Source organism: Caenorhabditis remanei, chromosome III (genome assembly GCF_010183535.1).
Source record: "Caenorhabditis remanei strain PX506 chromosome III, whole genome shotgun sequence".
Taxonomy (NCBI): domain Eukaryota; kingdom Metazoa; phylum Nematoda; class Chromadorea; order Rhabditida; family Rhabditidae; genus Caenorhabditis; species Caenorhabditis remanei.
In genome coordinates, this window is record NC_071330.1 from 5894321 (window position 1) to 5915333 (window position 21013).

At 38.8% G+C, this 21013-nt stretch overlaps 4 protein-coding genes across 4 annotated transcripts; 2 read left to right on the forward strand and 2 right to left on the reverse strand.

Annotated features, from left to right (window-relative positions):
• Positions 1-5009, forward strand: GCK72_009335 (uncharacterized protein; the record flags this gene model as incomplete). Its single annotated transcript, XM_003098150.2, has 10 exons — positions 1-62; positions 110-347; positions 400-523; positions 570-1211; positions 1376-1851; positions 1911-2047; positions 2296-2490; positions 2551-3265; positions 3919-4749; positions 4863-5009. The coding sequence occupies 10 exons, from the start codon at positions 1-3 to the stop codon at positions 5007-5009; spliced, it is 3567 nt and encodes a 1188-aa protein (XP_003098198.2).
• A 10285-nt stretch (positions 5010-15294) lies between these two features.
• On the forward strand, positions 15295-16608 carry GCK72_009336 (uncharacterized protein; the record flags this gene model as incomplete). Its single annotated transcript, XM_003098174.2, has 3 exons — positions 15295-15537; positions 15588-15890; positions 16372-16608. 3 exons carry the CDS (start codon positions 15295-15297, stop codon positions 16606-16608), a joined length of 783 nt encoding a protein of 260 aa, XP_003098222.2.
• A 591-nt stretch (positions 16609-17199) lies between these two features.
• GCK72_009337 (uncharacterized protein) lies at positions 17200-18259 on the reverse strand (the record flags this gene model as incomplete). The annotated part of the gene is made up of 3 exons (XM_003098182.2): positions 17200-17322; positions 17450-18105; positions 18205-18259. The coding sequence occupies 3 exons, from the start codon at positions 18257-18259 to the stop codon at positions 17200-17202; spliced, it is 834 nt and encodes a 277-aa protein (XP_003098230.2).
• Positions 18260-18613: 354 nt separating this feature from the next.
• On the reverse strand, positions 18614-20623 carry GCK72_009338 (uncharacterized protein; the record flags this gene model as incomplete). Its single annotated transcript, XM_053727329.1, has 4 exons — positions 18614-18678; positions 18728-19291; positions 19340-19506; positions 19845-20623. The coding sequence occupies 4 exons, from the start codon at positions 20621-20623 to the stop codon at positions 18614-18616; spliced, it is 1575 nt and encodes a 524-aa protein (XP_053586906.1).
• Between the last annotated feature and the right edge of the window lie 390 nt (positions 20624-21013).

The following is a 21013-nucleotide window of genomic DNA, read 5'->3' on the forward strand; positions in this document are numbered from 1 at the left end:
ATGGCAAATAATTATTTCGGATACTCTCTGGATTTCTATAATGAGCAGAAGGGAATGCCTGTGTAAGTCTTTTTGGACATCCGCACAAACCCAAATTCCTCGTTTTCAGTCTCGTCGTAGGCGCTCCAGAAGCCGAAACCACGAACCCGAATCTCGCCGGAATCCGACGTCCTGGAGCAGTTTATGCTTGTTCTGTGAACCGCCCGACTTGTCGTGAAGTCCACGTGGACAAAATGAAGGGAAATTTGAAAAAGTTAAATGGAAGTCACTTGGTTCCGATTGAAGATAAGGCTTATCAATTCTTCGGAGCAACTGTGAAATCTAATGACAAGCATGACAAACTTTTGGTAAGTATTTTGAATTTCGAATTCCTAGGCCATTATTTTATTTATTTTGCAGATGTGTGCCCCAAAATACAAGTATTTCTACTCAAAATTCGAAGTAATTGAACCAGTTGGAACATGTTTTTATGCTGAAAACGGATTCGATAAGACCGAAGAATTCTCTTCATGCAAACAAGAACGTGAGTTTTTAAATCTTAAAATGAGTCTATCCCTCATTTTCTCCAGCCGCCCGTCACGGTCGCCATCGTCTTGGTTACGGTCAGTGCGGATTCTCCGGAGCAATTCCTGGAAAGAAAAACCAAGATCGTGTATTCCTGGGAGCTCCCGGAGTCTGGTATTGGCAAGGAGCAATCTTCTCTCAGAGCACGAAAAATCAAACTGACCGCCCGAATACCGAGTACGGTAGCAAGGAATACGATCACGATATGATGGGATATTCGACAGCGACTGGAGATTTTGATGGTGATGGAATCGATGATATTGTTGCTGGAGTGCCACGTGGAAATGATCTGCATGGAAAGCTGGTTTTGTACACATCGAAACTGAAGATGATGATAAATTTGACTGATGAAGTGTCGACTCAACACGGACAATATTGTGGTGGAGCTGTTGCAGTGGCTGATGTTAACAAGGATGGAAAAGACGATATTATTATGGGATGCCCATTCTACACTGACTACGGAAGTGTGAAAGATGCAAAGACTCAAGAGAGAAAACCACAATACGATGTTGGAAAAGTGATTGTCTTCCTTCAAACAGCTCCAGGAGTATTCGGAAAACAAATCGCCATCGTCGGAGATGATCAATGGGGACGATTTGGACACTCGTTGGCGGCTGCTGGAGATTTGAATTTGGATGGATACAATGGTGAGTGACCTCTTTTTTACGGGGGAGGAGAGATTTATGCACTGACTGACTGGGTAGACATGTGGTGAGTAAATTGTGAGAGCAATTGGTTTATTTGAAATTGTGGACATTAAAAAAACAGACAAAACAAGAATGAAAAATCATCTAAATTTATCTACTTCCAGACGTTATCGTTGGTGCTCCATACGCCGGAAAGAACAAACAAGGAGCCGTCTACGTGATTCATGGATCAAAAGACGGTGTCCGTGAGAAGCCAACTCAAAAGATCGAGGCCTCTCAAATCGGACACGGAACCGCCCGTGCATTCGGGTTCTCAGTCGCCGGAGGAGTTGATGTTGATGGAAATGGAATGCCGGATATTGCTGTCGGAGCATGGAAATCTGGAAATGCAGCTGTTCTCTTGACTAAACCAGTCGTCACAGTAACCGGAGCAACTGAACCAGAAAGTGCTCTCATCAATGTGGAAGAGAAGAACTGTGATGTGGATGGAAAGTTGGGAAAACAAGCATGTAGACACATCAATACTTGCTTCAAATATGAAGGAAAAGGAGACACTCCGAATGATTTGGAATTCGATTTGAGCTTCAGTCTGGATGATCATTCACCAGAACCGAGAGCTTATTTCTTGCAAAAGGATGTGGTGAGTTTTCTTCTTTTTTTCATTTTTTTTATTCAAAATTAAAATTATATTTGTTTCAGAAGGGAGACAGAAGCATCAAAGTGGCATCTGGATCCAAGACAAGAGACCATCCATCTTCCATCGAACAACGTGTCAGACTCGAGAAGGGAAGACAAAAGTGTTTCAGACATCGATTCTTCGCTTCTTCGACAATGAAGTGAGTTTTCTCGTAAAATTGAAAAAGAGTAATGGATTCCGAAACAGACAGTAAAATTTGAAAAAAAGAAGCAGGATTCGTGAACTCTCTCGGATTAGGATTATTTTGAAATACGGTTTGCTTTTCTATTCTCTACTTAACTTACAATTAGCGATGGCTATGAAATCTGCGAGAAAATTTCAAAAGGAATTATAACAATTCTAGTTAATAACATTTCGGGAATTTCTACTAAAAATGAAACATTTCAGAGACAAGCTCTCCCCAATCCATTGGTCCGTCAACTACACTTACGTCGAGTCGAAATCCGGAAAACTTCGTGGAGACAAACTTGAGCCAGCCATCGACACAACAGTCCCACTTTCATTCCAAAACAAAATCAACATTGCCAATAACTGTGGAAAAGATGATCTCTGTGTTCCAGATCTCAAAGTCACTGCTGTTGCGTAAGTTTTGAAATTTTAACTTTTTTATTAATTATTGCCTAAAAACTTTTTACTTTCCAGTGACCGTGAGAAATTCCTTCTCGGGACCCAAGACAACACGATGCTTATCAATGTGACTGTCCAAAATGGAGGAGAAGATTCTTACGAGACGAAACTCTACTTCGATGTGCCACAAGGATTCGAGTACGGTGGAATCGAGAGTGTCGGAACCGATGGAACTGCTGGATCTGCTCCAGCCTGTTCTCCAACATCAGATGAACCAGATTCCGATGGAAAATGGACGTTCGCTTGTGACCTCGGAAATCCTCTTCCAGCCAACAAAGTGGTCAGCAGTGTGGTGAGAGTAACTGCTTCATCCGATAAGCCACCACTTGCTCCAATCAGTATAAATGCTCATGTGAACAGTAGTAACGACGAAGAAGCTCACACACAAGCTGACAACAAAGTGACATTCACAATTCCAGTTGATTTCAAGAACCAATTGAGTTTGAATGGTAGATCAAACCCAGAACAAGTCGATTTCTCGATGACGAACAAAACAAGACCAGATGTGTTCGATGATAATGAGATCGGACCAGTTGTCTCTCATCTCTATCAGATTTCAAACCGCGGACCATCTGAAATCGACGCCGCCACTCTTGACATATTCTGGCCGTCATTCTCAACAGAAGGGGGACATCTCTTGTATATTATCACTGAACCAGTTGTGAATCCACCGAATAAGGGAAGATGTCGTGTCAAGCAATTGCAGAATGTCAATCCACTCAACTTGAGGGTACGTTTTTAGTTTTTTTTTTAGTTTGTATTCCATGAATCGAGCCCAAAGCCCAAAGAATTAACTCGAACTTAGCAAACGATCTCAACGACTGAAAATTTTCAATGAAACTTACAAATGAAGTTTCTCGAGCGCACTGCAAATCCGTTAGATCGTAAACCATGACATTTTCTTTTGGAGAGGACACACGGCCTTTAAAAGATCGAAATGCTTACGCGCTCCAATGAAAAATTATAGAAACTTTCACGATTATTTTTTTGTAATTGTAATTGTTTATTTATTACGACTTATAAGTCGTGAAAATAAATTAGAACCAGTACACGTAATACTTAAATAACACGTAGGCAGTGAGGGTAACATAATATTGTGAAGGCGAGTTAAATTATATTGGATACAGTTAAACAAGGTTTCGTTGGGGTGCATTGGATGCGCTGTTAAGTTGTGTCAAATAAGTTAGAGTACGGTTGACAAAGAATTTCCTTCGCAGTTTGTTTTGGGTCGCTTCCAAACGAATCAAGTCTTTGCGCGCGTGCGATTGTTTTGAGATAGTGTGAAGAAATCGGCTGTATTGAGATCTATTTTCCGAGATCTATTTTTTTTTTGAGTTTCTAAAAAACTTTACCCGAAATTTTCAATAGTTTCTCTTTTTCCAGATAACCAACGAGCACGTTCCAACGGAGCCACCAGTAGCCAAGACCCCAAATGAGTATTCTCGAGAAGAAGACGACGAATCATACGAAGATACAACTCAACCACAACGAACAACATCCCATCGACCATCTCAACATCAGACTCATCAACAGGGACAAGTTCATGTATATGAGAGAGATGAAGAGAAAATTCGACAGAATACTGGAAATTGGCAATACGTGGAAGATAAGAAGAAGAAGGGAGATTACGAGTACATTCCAGATGAACAAGAGTATGATGGGCCTGAATTTGAAGATGATGAAGATGAGGACTTTGATAGAGCTGGAAGTAAGAGAGTGAAGAGATCTCCAGTTCCAAAGAAGAAGAAGAAGGAAGGAGCAAGAAGTGGAGAGCCGAGAAGTGACAAAGCAAGATTCTCAGATCTTCGTGAAGCTGTCAAACTATCAAAGGAAGCCGGAGGAGTCGTTGATTACAAGGGACCACTCTCGAGAGCATCAGTTGATTGCAACGGACTCAGATGTACTCATATCGAATGCGACATTTATGATTTGAAAGAAGACGAATTTGTGTTGGTTGAGATATTCTCTCGTCTCTACACGAATACATTGGTTGATGAGAGGAATCCAGGTGGAGACATCTCTTCTCTTGCACTTGCTCGTGTCACCTCAACTAAATACAATCTTCCACATAAGCCGACACTCATCACTGCTGTTTCGACGAATATGAATGCAATCGCATCAGAAGAAGGAAGAGATCTCCCGTGGTGGTTGTATCTTTTGGCTATTCTCATCGGATTGGCTATCCTTATTCTGTTGATTTTGTTGCTCTGGAGGGTTAGTTTCATTCATATTTTTGAACGTCTGAGGGACTTTTCATACCTTCCAATTAATATAGATCGTCTTCACCCTTACAAAAACTACAGTAACCCAACTCAGTCATTTTTCAGTGTGGTTTCTTCAAACGTAATCGTCCACCAACCGAACATGCCGAACGTCGTGTTGACAGTCAACCAGCTGCTCACTATGCAGATACTCAGGCACGTTACGCATCACAAGATCAATATAATCAGGGACGTCACGGACAAATGCTCTAGATTATTCCTATTATACCTGTAAACCTGTAGCCAATGTGCTTCATTGAAACTATTCAGTAGGGCGCACTTACTACAGTTCACATCAAACCTAGTACCCATAATAATTTCAAACTCTTTTATATCTAATCGTTTACATCTGCGGGTGTCTTTTCTTTTTTATCATTTATAGTCTCTCCTCTTCCTGTTTTTTCCTCCATTGTGCCTTGCCCTTTCATTGTTTTTTCTTGACTTTTAATCTCTCCAAATCTCTCAAATTGGTGCTTTATTTTATGTTCATATTTCAATTTTCTTTGAATCAAAATGTTTGTTCTAGTCTCTATTTTTTTTTTGAATTTTTGAATAATAAATCAAAACTTGAAAACCACTATAATCATCCACATCTTCCATACATTCCAGAGTTGCATGGAAGTGAAAATTCTTATCCGGAAGTCGGAAGTCGGAAGTGGGAATCCCATAAAACTGATTCATTTGAGACTGAGGGGCTAAGCTGTTGCGAACATGGGTCTAGGAAAAGGAGGTATCAGATGTCTCCCTTCAAACGGGAATACCACGTATTTCGAAGATGAATTCAAAATACTCGTGGCTGTGGAAAAATATCAAGATGAACTCCATGTGTGGATTGTTTTGAGGATCAGAGGAAGTCCGCCAGAATGAAATGAATGAATGAATATATTTCTTTGCACGAGGGTTTGGCAAAATGACGGAAAAGTATCAAGCGACCCGGCTGGACTCCAGCGCTGTGTGTAAGTAAAATTTTCGAAAAAGGAAAACGGGAGAAGGAAGTCGGAAGTTAATTTCAAAAATAACAATGACAAATTCGAGGAAATTTTCTCACGGGAATCACTGATAACGGATTTTGGCGTAGTATTCATGCAAAATTTCATCAAAAATCAGCAAAATTCATCCGAAATTTCGGTCGAAAATTCCAAAATATTCTGAAACTTTTACACGGAAGTCATAAGTGGCAAAAATTTTTAAACGGAATACGGAAGCCGGAAGTAGCAAGTAAATTTTCTAGAATGGAAGTCGGAAGTCGGAAGAAGGAAATCGGAAGTGAAATTTTCCAAACGGAAGATGTAAGTCGAGAAAGGAATTCCGTACAGCTCTGCTGAACGGAGCAAGACTCTGGACAAAGAACATCAGGCTATTAGGTGTTCTGCTATACGCCGTTAGGGGTTGCCAGCTCCACTGAATTTCTCAGGAAGCAGGTGATCAGAGACAGAGAGATTCGACTTGGCTTGGTGCAGCAATCGAAGGATCCGGTCATGGAGTGGGAAGAGAGGGTTTGCATGACGGGAAATTTGAAGCAGACTGACTTCAACTGTCGATTCAGATCCCTTTTATACAAACAATTCACGTGGCTAGGTCAGATCGCTATCTCATTAGGAAGGGCCATGGTCAAATGTCAAGCTAGTATTGATTGAAAAGGTGAGATAAGATGTTGAGTTGGAAAATGAAAAGGTCACGGTGTTTCAAAATATTTCATTAATCAAACTGTCACAAAATCCATAACATTTTTTCGATGCAGATGCAGTCATCGTTCACACTCGAGCGTCTTCTTCCCATCACTTTCCACTTCCTTACAGTACTCCGGATCGCAGAATGAAGCTCCACATGAGACTGAAAACAGTTGAGGTTTATCTCTCTCTCCCTGTTTTCTTTTCGAATAACTCACTCAAATTTTCAGTCAATCCACCTGGATTCTGTGCACCGGAAACCGTGGCTTTTGGAGGAATCAAATGACAATTCTGCAACGGAAAACATTTGAAAAAGAGGAAGAGAAGGTTTCAATTTCCTGGAGAGATCAAATTTTTCTATTTTGGATTCTTGGCTTTTGAAATGATCACTTGGACATTTGATATCTTTTTTTGAAGGAATCGAAACAAAAAAAGAAGAAATTCAGGAGTCAGGAAACGAAGAGATTGTTTTGTTTGTTGGTGGTCAAGGAGTCAAAAACAACTCACAAATCATAGATGACCTAGCAATTGACTGGAGCTCAAGTACGTCTCATTTCATTCTTATCGCTTCAGTATTGAAAGTGCGCTCTGATGCAAAGCGATTTTTATAACTAATGTGTTAACACAACACCGTTTTCGCAACAGCGCTCCACTGAGAACTAAGTAAAATCTTTTTCTTATCTGGATTCATTTTTTCCCAACACTTCTTGCCCATCGTCTCGGTGGAGCGTGATAGTAAGCATGAATTATAGCAAATGTGCTCTAATACAAACGGCTCAACCTTTTCCTCTGTATTCCATTAGAGCGCGATTACAGAGCTCACCGAAACAAACTACAGACCTCAAATTATATTCATAAGCATTAATTGTTGTTATTATAGAAGTACTTTGACTTGTTTTCCTGTTCTGCCAATCAAAATACAATATTTTTTATGATGTTTTCTCTTTTTCCAAATATTTATTTCTTCCTCTTCTTTTCCATGCAAAACATTGTATTTTGTAGTGTGTTTACATCCCGAAAAGAACATAAAAACATCTGTCGTTTATTCTGAATTTTTGATGTCATGACGGATTTTGCAAATGTTTTTCTTCTTTTTTGTTCTAGAACTGCAAATGAAATGGCAATTAAAATTTCGAATCGGGATTACTTTAATCTTTTATGTGACCGGATTAGCGGTTTTGTGTGCAAAAATTAGAGATTAAAGAGGGGCAAACTTTCAATTGAAATAATTGAAAAAAAAAACGGTTTGTCTCATAATTATTCGTTCATCGAAACACAATGGAGATTTTGATACCTGCGGATGTGATAGGTCTAAATAAGAGCAGTTCGCAACAATGCCGTGATCCAAAATGTCAGCAAGCCCACTGTTTTGTTTTCAATTACCTTCTTTCTTGGCTCCAGAATCCTAAAAACTTTCCAGTACGAGAGAAGCGAATAGTTGCGAAACGTCTCAGTTTCGGAATCCGTTCCATTTTTCTCAATTTCATAACTCCATAACATTTGAAAAACCTACATCACCTGAATCTCGGACCCCAACACTAAATTTCACAACGCTTTCCAAGAAAAAAAGAAGAAGAGATGACTCACATGTTGTGTGATAATCGTGAAAATTGATAGTAGAAAGAGAAAGAACGGAGTGATGGACGTCATCATTTGATCGGTGTCACACGTACTGAATCACATTGATTTTCCATTTGTTTATTTGTTGTTTCTTTCTCTAATCCTCTATTGTATCAAATGAGTTGAAGATTTGAAGATTTTCTTGGACAATTTCTCGATTTCTGTGAAATTATCTTAAATTTGATATTGCAAGAGTTGAACGGTGTGAGGGGGAGTTAGAGAAAGCAGACCGTCTCGTTTCTCTACTCCCTCTAACTCCTTCTCAGCTCTCTCATTCTCCAACTATAATTGCTCTTAACTCAGCTAGCTTTACATCTAGAAAACTTTTGTCAACTAATGAAATGTTACAAATTTCCAGAAGAACACTTGATTAATTGACAAAAACTTTCTATCTCTTCTAGTGTTTGAGATATCTCTAATCCCAATCAAGAAGGTTATGTATCCTCCCTCCCACTCCCTTTCCAACTGATTACAAGTCATGAGATATCCCCATTCAAATGCCAAAATCGTAAATATTTTCTCCAGCATTCCATTTCCTAATCTCCTTCCAAATGTTTTCCATTTCCTCTTATATTTCCACGAGTTGTCACATTATTTTTCTCTCATTTTCATGATTTTTTCAAATTGTATCCCACGGAGCAGCCATCTGATTCATATATATTATGTCTGTATATCAGAATGAATAATAGAAAAAAAGAAAGAGGAAGTAAAAAAAAAAAGAAAAGAGAAGTTGGGAGTTCACCTGCAGAGACTTATAAACGAATAAATTGGAAATAAAGAGAATTTCTTTTCTCGTTTCTGAAACTCTCATTTTGCAATTTACCATCTCGCAACCAGGACGTTTCGCAACTGCTCCATTTACCAACGATGATGTCTAATTCGTCCGAAATTAGTTTGAGGCGTTGGGGCTCTGGAAATTCTGGAGACCGAAAACTAGATATATCGGAGAACTCACAGTGTGCAATAAATAACGAAAAAAACGATTTTCTTATCAAAACCTGTCCTCCAATTCTTTAGTCTTCTGTATCTTCTGACCTTTTTGAGATATTTTCCATAGACTGTAGTTGTCTCTCTCTACCTCTCTGCGTCTCTCTTCTCTCTCCCATATTCCTTTTTTATTTCATTTTGCAACCTTCTCCTCCTCCCTTTCAATTCGTTCATACTGTGATGTCTCCCTTCCGCGCCAACGCGAGACATCACATCGAATCGAGAGAGTCCTTCAGACCACTAGACAAAATGAAACCGACGTTTTTTTTTGCTTGCTGGCTGCTCTCGGCCTCCTCTGCAAATGTTGCAATCCTGTCTGAGTCTCTATCCTCTTTTCTCTTATTCTTCTTCCCACGTGACGTGGCACTTCTCCGTTCAAGTCAGCTGGTCTCTCCCTCTCGTTTTGCAAAGAAAAATGCTCTTTCTTCTGAGCTCCGTTGCCTGAGCAAACATCTTCACAAATCGTTCCGATGCTCGTTTTTTCTTTGTAGAGTAGAATGAATGATTTTTGAGCGGTTAAAGGTCTCGTTATCATCATTTCATAGTGGATTGCCCCCCTCTTCTTCTGCACCGCCCGTCTAGTTTCTTCTTCTTTTCCGTCATTTTATTCCATCTGAATGCTCAATCATCATTGAGCAACAACTTGTTGTTTCAAACAACATCATCTTCTTGTTGACTATTTAAGAGACTTCCAATTCAATTTCAAATAAAAAAAGATGTTTGGAAAAAGACTTCTTGATGTTTCGTTCCCTTAAATTGATGCGCATGATTTTTGGAAAATGTTGGGAAAACTCAGCTAATATTCAAATGTCATGTGACACCTGATTAGGCTCATCCAATTCAGTTTTTCTGTGTCATCCATTCCCCAATAAACCATGTTCTATACATTTTGTGTCGTTTTTAGTTGGTCTTTTTTCATTTCATCTCTTTCATTGTGACCGATTTCGAACATTTTGTGTCGCTGATTTATTCGATTGGTTTCCTGAATTGCTCATTTTGTCTTTTTGCTCGGATATTGTGAAATCTCAATCGTCCTCTTGAGAGAGCTCAATTCGTGTTCTCTCTCATACAATTCTTTTCTTCTGTGACTCTTGTTTTACAAGTTCGTTCAATTCATATTAGTATTTTAACCCGACTATATGATCTATGTTCTCAAAAGTTTGGTTCCGTTTCGAATTATGTCAGTAGTGTGTGACAGTTTCAAAAAGTAGCTGAAAGAATAATTGCTATCAAATCTTTTCTGAACGCTTATTAACGATCTTTATACCGAATTGAAGCTCATGGTGTCATCTACAACATGGTCTTGGCTAAAATTGTACAAGATCAATCAGTTGTGTTATGGTAGATCTGAAACTTTCATTTGCCCGAAGCTCGTAGAATGAACTTAAAATTTGTTAGGTATTTGCTATTTCAGAATTTCTTCAGTGCCAAGTTAGATTCTTCGTCCAAGCTTCTTCTCATTTTAACAATCACTTTATTCTTTCACTTGTGCAACCCAATCTCCCTCCGTTTTCGTTCATTTGCAAAATCTTTATTATCATTTTCTGCAACTTCTGCAATTTCTATTCATTCTTTCCTCCCAAAACCTTCTTGTGATTATGTCTCAAGAATGTCATTCATATTGATGAGTTGTAATACCAAATTGTTTATGAAGTCTCCTGGTCACCTAAAGTTGACCTCCAGCTACTCGTCTTCCTTATCTCTCAAACACCACTCAGAACATTCACTAGAATTAAAGAATATCGGCTTGGTAATCTGTGATTCGGAAAAGAAAAAAGTGAAAGTTGATGGAATGAAAAGTCAAATGTTTTGATGGATTAGCAATATAAGATTAATCGGAAATGCTTAGTTTGACCAATTTGTTTCAGTCTGAGGATTCGAGATCTGAGATCTCAGAACTAGAAGATGGGCTAAAGGAAGATTATCTCTAGTTCAGATTTCTAGATTTCTAGATCCAACTATCCTTTTTTCCACATTTTCGTGTCAATTCCTAAAATTTTTCAAAAAGTTTTCACTCTATTACCCTCGCTTCCTCCCCTCCATATATAGATCTTGCATCCTTTAGCGAGCCAAAGGTCGTCCACATTCAAAACTCAAAAAGTTTCCATTTTCCATTTCTTTTTTCATCATCATCATGAATTCATTTGGTCCCTTTCCTTCTCTTCTCATCCATTTTTATAGAGATACATATAATATATATTCCTCTTTTTTTCCCTCTCTCATTTTATATGCATTCTCAATTTCATCTTCCTCTTTTTCCTTTTTTTCTTCAAAACTTCCACGTCATCTGACTCCTCTTCTTCTCTTCTCCATCGCCTCCTTCTGCTCCAGAATTCTTGCAAAACGCCTCGCCTTCTCTCTTCCCGTTTTTGTCAATTTTTCTCTATTTAGACTCTTGTGGTTTGTGACCGCTTCCAGATAAAAAAGCGCGGGGACGGACGTCCAAAAAAATAGAATTCGTTTTTTTCTTGTTCTAAAAATAGGTACAAGACGACGTCGTGCAGTCGTTTTAGTCGTCGTCGCATTAGGAATTGAGTGCTTTTTCCACTTCCACGTCATCTGAAGAGGGTGAAGGCGTGAGCATAATTGGAGGGAAAGAAGCAGAGGATTCTGGAAAAGGCGTGACTCACAAAGTTTCAGTTTTCCAAGAAAAATCAAAATCTGGAAACGTATTTTCAACTTTTTATCCTATTTTTATAACAAAATTTTGTTGTGGACTTTGAAGGAGTTGGTGGTTGATAAAGGTCCTGGCTCTGTTTGTCCGGATGTCCCCTAATATGAGATTATTGTTTGCTCAAGTCCCGATTTTCAGCCCTATTTTTCTGTAGAAAAATTTCCAAAATCCCACGTAATCTTCCTGAAATTTCGGAATCTCCACCTGTTGTTTCATTGGTTCTGATCTCTGTATTTTCGTCACGAATTACCTAAACTTTTACCACTTCATTGAAACCGTAACATTCTCTCCCCATACACGTCACATTTGTTATTGTTTCATTTTTGTCAGACACTCTTCTCTTCTTTTTCTTATCGTCTAAACCTGACTTTTTTCAACCGCACTCAACGAATCACGAGGAGAAAAAAGAAGAAGATCTATGTACTTTTATACATTTTTTGTTCGCTTTTAAACGAATGGAATGCCGTTTTATTTTATCACAAGCTGTTTATCAGACAAACAATTCGCTTTTTTCGCCGTTTCGCTTGTTTACTTCAAAGAAAAAATGATCTCGGCATGAGTCGTTTACAAACCTGGTTTTGTGTCCCTTTTCCACATATCGGTTTGTCTGTTTGTCCGGATGTCCGACTCCAGTGGACCATGCAAAATGTCCTGGACATTTGCAACCTTTCCTCCTCTTCGTTCTCTCCCTTTTTCCCCGTCTTCTATCACTCTGTTCTCTGAAATTATAGCCTTCTTCTTCTCCTTCTTCTTCTTCCCAACCGTCCATTTCCTTCTTTCTCTGCTCTCAACTTTTTCTTGTTTTCATCTTCGTTTTCATCACCAACCCTCCCACACCAACCACCCCATTTTTGCAGACTTCTTTCTCCTTCTCCTCTCAATTCTATTTTCTTTTTCACCTCATTTTTCTTTATTTTCTGTCTTCGGCAGGAGGAGAAAAAGAATTGTTTTGCTGCGCCTGCTCTCGTTTAGAGCAACACACTCTTTTTTGAGAGAAAAAGAGACTGAGAGAGACTGAGAGCAACCCCGATTTTCCCGCAGAATTTGAGTGCGTCCCGACTCCATTCCTGTTTCTCAGAGAGAGCACCAGCACCCAAAAGAACATTTGGACTTTTGTATCGAAACGAGAGAGAGACAGAGAGGGAGCAGAGAAACGAGAGTGTCTGGACTCTCTGTGCTCTCTTCGTGAAGGGTATACTTTGACCGTTCATATCTCTACGTGCACTTCCTACTTCATAAAACTGTCAACTAACGAATTATAGAGAATTTTATGAGAATCATTTTATCAGTTGAAAACTTCTTGATAGCTTCTCATCAAAACAGCATAGACTCTTTCAAAGTTTCTCTCCCTCTCTCCGAATAGAAATTCTAGTGCAAATTAGTTTTTTTTTTCTATTTTTATTATTTGCTGATTTGAACGGAAATAACACAAAAACCGACACTTGTCCTTTCTGAATGAAAAAAAGGAAGAACATCATCTGAAAAACATAAAAGACGTCACACATGAGAACGCTTCATTCCCAGATAACGGATACAAGTTTGTGCTACTGTAGTGGATATCGAGCAGCGAGGATAATCGAGAGAGTGCAGAGAAGTCAGACAGTCTCGTTTCTCCGTACTCTCTATGATATCTGCTAGTTTCTATTTCCTATCAACTTGATTGTATGTAGTTCCGTAAGGAGTGCACCTAGAAAAAGTTTGCCAACTAATGAAATGTTACAAATTTCCAGAAGGACATTTGACTAGTTGACAAAAACTTTCTATCTCTTCTAGTTTTTGAGATATCTCTAATCCCAATCATGATGGTCATTTATCCTCCCTCCTACTCCTTTTTCCAACTGATTACAGGTCATGAGATATCCCCATTCAAATGCCAAAATCATAAATATTTTCTCCACCATTCCATTTTCTAATCTCCTTCCAAATGTTTTCCATTTCCTCTTATTTTTGTACAGATATCTAGAAACGAATATTTTTTCTCTTATTTTTCTTCCATTTCTACCCAAATTGTATCCCACGGAGCAGCCATCTGATTCATATATGTCTGCATAATCAGACAGAAAAACGAGACAGAAAACAAGCGGAAATGATTTCGATAGGCTCCGCCCACTTCTGACTCCTTCTAATCCCGCTCATTTCACATCATTCTCCTTCTAGATTATTCTGGATATTTTAAAGGCTGCAATATTTAGGTGGGGCTTATCCTCTTCTTTTTTTTCGAAAATCATGAATCATATCGTAGAATCGTGTATCATATGTTTGTCTAAAGATAGGCAAGCTCATGCTTTTCAAAAAACTTATCGTCTGTTGACCGTCACTCAAATGTTCTTACTGTAAGCCAGATTGATTGTATCGACGATATTAGCACGGCACGCTTGTTACAGCCGCGCTCTACCGAGACCCATGAAAACTGTGTGCAGTATTGAGAGACTCGGAGAAAAAGTAACATTTTTCAAGGCCTTTTCGGTGGAGCGCAGTTGTAAGAACTGTGCCAATCTAATATCTCAAAAATTAAAAACGATTCATTTGAAATTTGAAATATTTCGTTGAAAACACCTCTCCTCTCTACAAATCTGGCCGAGATACGAAAATTTTTAGAAGAGCATAGAAACAAGACTATCTGCATTCTCTTTAATTTACACTTGCCCGTACAGACTACTGTATTCCTTGAAAAACAGCATCGACTCTCTCTCCTAATTTGGTATCATTTTGATGTGCATGCACCCTCTCAATCCCTCTCTCGATTCCCTTCCAAACAACATCTTGTTTTTGCTCCAAGTCACGTCGTCTTCATCTTCTTCATCTCCTTCTACTTTTTTCTTTTTTCTAGAATTCTCTCAAATTCTCCAAAACTTCTCATATTCCACCTACACACATTCACCGCTTTCTACCCGAATTCTTGATATTATCATCACATGGGTCTCTCCTCTTCTACTCTCCTTTTTCTTCTTACAAATTTTCCAAAAGTCTCTTCTTCTTCTTCTTTCTCTTTCGATTAGTCACTTGGCGCCAGGCGACAAAGAAGAAGAAAAAAGGGAAGATGAAGATGTGGTGATTGGAACGAAAACAATGTGTGAGATGAGAAGAGAAAAAACCAGTTTAGGAGAGTCTCTTTTTCTGCAAAAATAGTTTCCTTACGTTCTTCTATTTCTCTGCGTTCTCTCCACTCTTAATGCTCTCTTTGATTGCTTTTCGAACAGTCAATGAATGTTTTTTTAATCTATGCCAATTATGTCATTCAAAATGACATAACGTTCATTTCTATTAAAGTTCTGTGGTTATCCAATAATGCTCTATTGATAATGGTTGCAAATCATGAGACCTTGATGAACCCACTTGTAACATCTTCTTTTTTGCAAAAACTATTCAAAATCTATTGAAAACCTCAAAATGTGATAACCTGATTAACCCATTCATTCCATGTTTTTCGTTGAAAATCAAGTATGTATTCACTTTTAAACTTTGGTTTCCATCCATCTTCTTTTTTTTCTCATTTCTCATCCTTATCAGTTTCTGAATCTTGAACTCAACTGTCTCCTATTTCCAGATGTCTACCTACAATTGTACATCAGCAATCCAAGTGAGATGTCCCATGTGTCCATCCGACATTCCCATCCACAGTCCCGAAGAACTTTGCGGTCATATGGCACAATGCCATGATTTCCGTTCAACGATGCAGTCGAAATGCTTCGAAAGCTTTGCTCATTTCCAAATTTGGCTCTCAAACATTGAGGATTCTCGTTGTGATGGAGGCTATTTGGGATCCAGTCAGGGACCGTGTTATGAAGATGTAAGTGACATTTTCTAGAGTCTCTTCTAGAAACGCAAATCTATTTCCAGGAATACTATCTTCTCTGCCGACGTCGTCCATCAGCAACTTCAAAACGTCGTCGAATGTCCGATGACTTGGCAAACCATGAATTGAACACAACAGTCGCTTGCACTGCATTTGTTCACGTATTCGAGACGATGGATGGACGTGTTACAGTCAGATATTGTTTGGATCATTGTGGACATCCAGTGGAGTCAAACGATGAACAAAGGAATCGAGGAGAGCGACAAAGAATCGGAGGAAGGTCTACTCTGAAGAGGAGTTCACCGTGTGCCACATACGAATTCTGTGATGAAAGTTGTGATTGTGAGGTGAGAATATGTCTTGAAACTACAGTAATCCTAATGACTATTTCTAAAAAAGAGAGTCTTCTAATCCTTTTTTGTGAACAAAACACACATCCGTTCCCTTTTCTGACATCACACGTTTCTTTTGTTCGCATTTTCCCAAAAATCAGAATGTTTTTTTTCTTTTTTTTTGTGTCGATTCTTGGAAAAAATGGCCATATTTATTTCTGTGGTTTGTTATGAGAGATGACAATTGTGCAAGTTTGTTCTATATCACCATGGTGACGTGGTTTAGTGGGAAATGGGAATAAGAAGGAGAAGGAAAACAAAAAAGTTAGATCTAGGAAAAATATTGAGCACAAAAAATTGGAAATTGGTGAACTTTTGTTGTCAGTTTAGTAGAAATTTCGAAAAGAATACTGGCAAAAAGGACTATTTAGATTTCCATCAAAAGTGCAAATTCTTTCTATGAAAAAAATTTGATTAAATAATAGTTTTGTTTCAGCAATCGTCCTCTTCGATGGCTTCTTCTCCTACGTCTTCTGTCGATTTCGAAGACGAAGACACCTCGAATAACAACTATAAACTACCAGAATCAATCGATGCATACACAGTTTCTAGTCTAAATGCAATCATAAATCAACGTTTGGATTCGACTGCCGATCGTCTCCGTGCTCTTACAAAAGTACTTCAGGAACTCGCAGTTGACATCAGGAATTCTGATTTACAAATGGTTGTTTGAATTGAAAAGTGGGCGGAGTCGAACGTTTCAAAGTTTTAGCTGGTCTAACTTCTGAAACTTCCACTCCCACGATTCCAGATTATTCCCCCATTTCCACGTGTTACCATTTCCTTTTTCCTCTCTGATTTTCTCATAAAATTCCCGGTCTTCTTAGCCAAAAACCCGATTTTTCTCCAGTTTCTAGTCCGCCCTTTCGCAATCTGAAAATCACACATCTTGTCTTTTTTGTCTCTGATATTGTCTCTCATCGAAACTGTCTAAATGTACATATTACTAAAAAATGAAAATTGATAAACTGAGCCTAAAGCTTCCTAAATAAATCCGTCTGAAAGAATCATCTTCATGTACACTTTTTACACAGACACACAAAACATCCATAATACAATAAAATGTAAAAGTAAAGGTGGAAAGTTGGGATTTGGGAGTTAATCACAATTTTTTCGAGAGAAAAAGACGAATGACTATATTTGAAGTGCGATAAAAATAGAAAAGAAGCGGAGTGTTTTAGAAGTAAGAAGAAATGGATGGTTAAGTTCGGGGAGCGTTTCTTGCACTGGAGAGACTGAGAAGTTGTGGGGACGACGAGAAAAATCATTTCCAGAGAGATGTTGCCTTCATCACAAGTGACATTTTGGTGGATGTATCCATACTCGGTGTCAACGATTCAGCAGTGGTTTGGCTAGTAGATGCATCGCTTCCAAGAATTCTTTGCATCTGGAAAAATAAATAACTTATTAGAGACAGTATTTTGAAAAATGTGAATAAACAATTTCACTCTTGAAATGACCAAATTCCTAACTCAAGTTTAAACTATCCAGTTTTCCAACTATTCAAGGCTTACCTGTTTATCTTGATCCCTAACAATGACATCATTACGATCAGCTTTATAATGGATACGATCTAGCATCTCATTCTGAGCATCAACTTCCTTTCCAAGATCTTGTCCAAGACGTTGTAAGTTGCGAAGATTTGCGGACATCAAATCCAAATTCTCATCAATTTGATTATCCATTGCCTCCCAACGAGTTCCCTTGATAGCATTGCGACTTGATTCATTGAGAGTTCGTTGTCCGGATGGTCCAGAGAATGACGCAGAGCTTCCGCCGGTTGACAGAGTTGCAGCAGTTTCAGATAATCGAGAAGCTGATTTCGATTGCGGAACAGCCGCAACCTCTCCTGGTTCCTGTGGTTTCTTCGACAATTTATTCTTGAAGAATCCACCGAAGAACGACTTGAGACTGTTCAAATTGCGTTGTGTCATTTGTGTTGTACGATGGATCTCATCGAGATTCTTCTCGGTATTCTCGAGTTTTTCACGTTGCTCAAGGAGTTGCTGGGCCGTCGCCGTTCCTATTTTTTCCGAATTTTCGAGATGACGACGAGATCGTTCCGTACTGTCAAGGGACTCTTGAAGGGTTTTCTCGATTTCACGCTCATAATAGTCAGCTTCGTCTTCAGCGGAATGCTGTCCCATTGTTGTGTAACTTTTCACAGGCACTGAAAAATGGAAGGAAATTAGTGATATTTTGACTACATGGGTTTCGCAACTTGTTTTACACTCAAAAAGAGTCAAAAAACAAATATTTCAAAACTCACTAGTGGATGAAGCGGCACTCGGTCTGTAGTCATCGTCGAACGGGTTGCGAGACATTTTCTAGTTTCTGGAATTGATGTAATTGGAAGGAAATCAATAAAATGAGTACGAACAGAAGTATTCAAACGGCAAAACAAAACCGCGTTCACGAGAAAAAACCGCATAAATAATAATGAGAGGATGCAATATTTATATAGTGACTGGGACAAAAGGGGACGCTGCTGAAGAAGGGAAAAATAATATACATGAGAGAAGCAAAGATTAGAGCACAGACACCAGTACATATATATATTTTACGGTTTTGACTACAGGATTGCCGAGAAAATGAAACGGGGAAGAAAATACAAATTCAGAAGGATTCTATGAAGCTAAAACATGAAAAATTAGAGAATATTTCACGTCGTTTTCTGTTTATTCGAGCTGGGAAAATCTAGTCGGCACCAAGATTTTCGATTGCATCTTCTTGATAAGTGGGACTGAAAAATTTTAATATTTATATTCTGAACATTTTGTTTTAATTCCCACCTGTATTGGCAACAGTTGCATCCCATCCAGGCTTTGCCCACGTGGCATGACGAGTATCATTACGATCGGACATTGATGGATAAGCCCAAATGTGATAGACGACATAGAGTTGTCCGACTTGAGCGAAGAATCCTCCAACATCTTGATTCGCTTCACGTCTGTATTGAATTCCTTTAGCCCATGCAGATGCCCAATCAATCATTGTTCCAGGTTGAAGAACATACGAACGAAGATCATAAACGTGATTTGGTGGTCTCTGTTCAGGTTCTCTCCAATAGCTGAACGATTTCACGATGAGATTCTTACGGCGACCGCATAACTTGGCGACGTCGTTATCGGCAGCGCGAATTCCAGAATCTTTTCCGTGAAGTGCAATCGATGAGTCGACGTCTTCGTATCCTTTGTTGTGTCTCCACAAATGGATAGCCTGATCACGAGTTCTACCGAATGAGCAAGTCCATGAACCGACGAGTTCAATCGATGGATTCTTGACATTCATCTCCTGTTTGTACTTTCCGAATGCATCCAAATAAGCCTCTTGCTCTCCTGGACGGTAGTTGTGAGCTGCAAACATATATAAATCATCATAAATATAACGAAAAACGAACTCACTCATGAACTCGTACATGAGCTCCGAATTAGAGAGCAATGACGAGTGAGACTGCTTTTGCCAACTAGATGGATCCACATGTTGCCCTTTAAGCAATTTGCTGATCCATCCTTGCTTCTGTGGTGGCTCTTCCGACTCATTTTGCTGACGTGGAGTGATGGAGAGTTGTCTGAAAATTAATTAAATTTATTATTTTGAAGAGTCTCGACAAAAGTGAGAGAAAACAAAACTTGAGCGGAAAAAAGAGAAGAGAGAACAACAAGTTATCCTAATAAGAAAAAAGGAAGGTTCCTAATAAAATACTAAAGCGAGCAAAACAAAGAGATCGAATATTTAATAAGATCAGTCTCCAGTAGCGAAACAGTGAGTGAATGTAGGAATACGATCGAATTGTTCCTTCTCTCTGGCATTCAAAACATCTACAATTGTATGAACTCCAGTTGACATCCAAACAGTTGCATATCTTAAAGTTTTTATTAAAGGTATCACTGAATATCGGGAACATACCCATTTGCATTTCCAAACATGATATCAGTATCCAAACGATCTCCGAACATAACAGTTCTTTTCGGATCTACTTGTGCTCGTCGGAGCAAAAAGTCTGCCATTGGTTTGTGTGGTTTTCCGAATACTGTTGGCTCTCTTCCAGTCACAGCAGTAACTGCTGCAGATGTGGCCCCAGATCCGGGAATAACGACTCCTGGAACAGGGCCAGGGAATGTGTAATCTTGATTTGTGACAAGATATTCCACGTTAGGATCTTGCAAGAAATTAGCGGCCTTCATGATTTTTGGATAACTGAAGTGAGCATCGTAACTGCAAACAACAGCCTTCGGAGTTAAAGACATATCAACGTGATGAATGAAATCTCCATCAGTGTGATCACGAATACTATCCGGTCCTGTTCCAAAGCATTTCACTCCTCCATCGTTTTCAAGTGTCGCTCTCAGATTCTCAGTTCCAATCAGATAGACGTATTCCTTAGCGAATTTTCCAGGATTACTCTGCAAGTATTCCGCCAGAACAATGGCTGGGCTGATCACATTATCACTTCCAAGACGACCGAATCCCAACTTCTCAATCTTCTTCATATACTGATCAAGTGTTTTTGTAGAGTTGTTTGTCAGAACGAAGACTTTCTTGGTTTTATCATCAAGTAGAAGATTCAGCCATTCGATTGCTCCTGGTACTGGAATTTCACCAGTCCAAAGTACACCATCAGCATCGAATAGGAATGTGTCATAGTTGGCTAATAGCTCTTCTTTCGAAATTCTATCTATTGTCATCTGAAGATTAACTTATCGATAGAAGAGATTTGTTAGAAAAAATTTAAAAGAAAGTGTAAAAAATTACAGTTTGTTTAGAAAAAAAATTAGAATTATTTTTTTCCGAAACTACTAGATGAGGTGATTCCTATATTGAAAACCGGTTTTCTCCTGTCCTTACAAGGGAGACAGATTTCATTGAGAGATAAATGATTATCGGGTTGAACAAAAAAGAAAAGGAACAACTGAAGAAATCAATGAAATAAATCGGCTTTTCTCAACCATTGCGGCCAGACAAATCAATTGAAAACGAAAACTTTTATTAAGAAGAGAAAAGAGAAAAAGCGACGATGAAATGAAAAAATGATTGATAACGGGTTTGATGGTGATCAATATGAAAAGGAAAAAAGA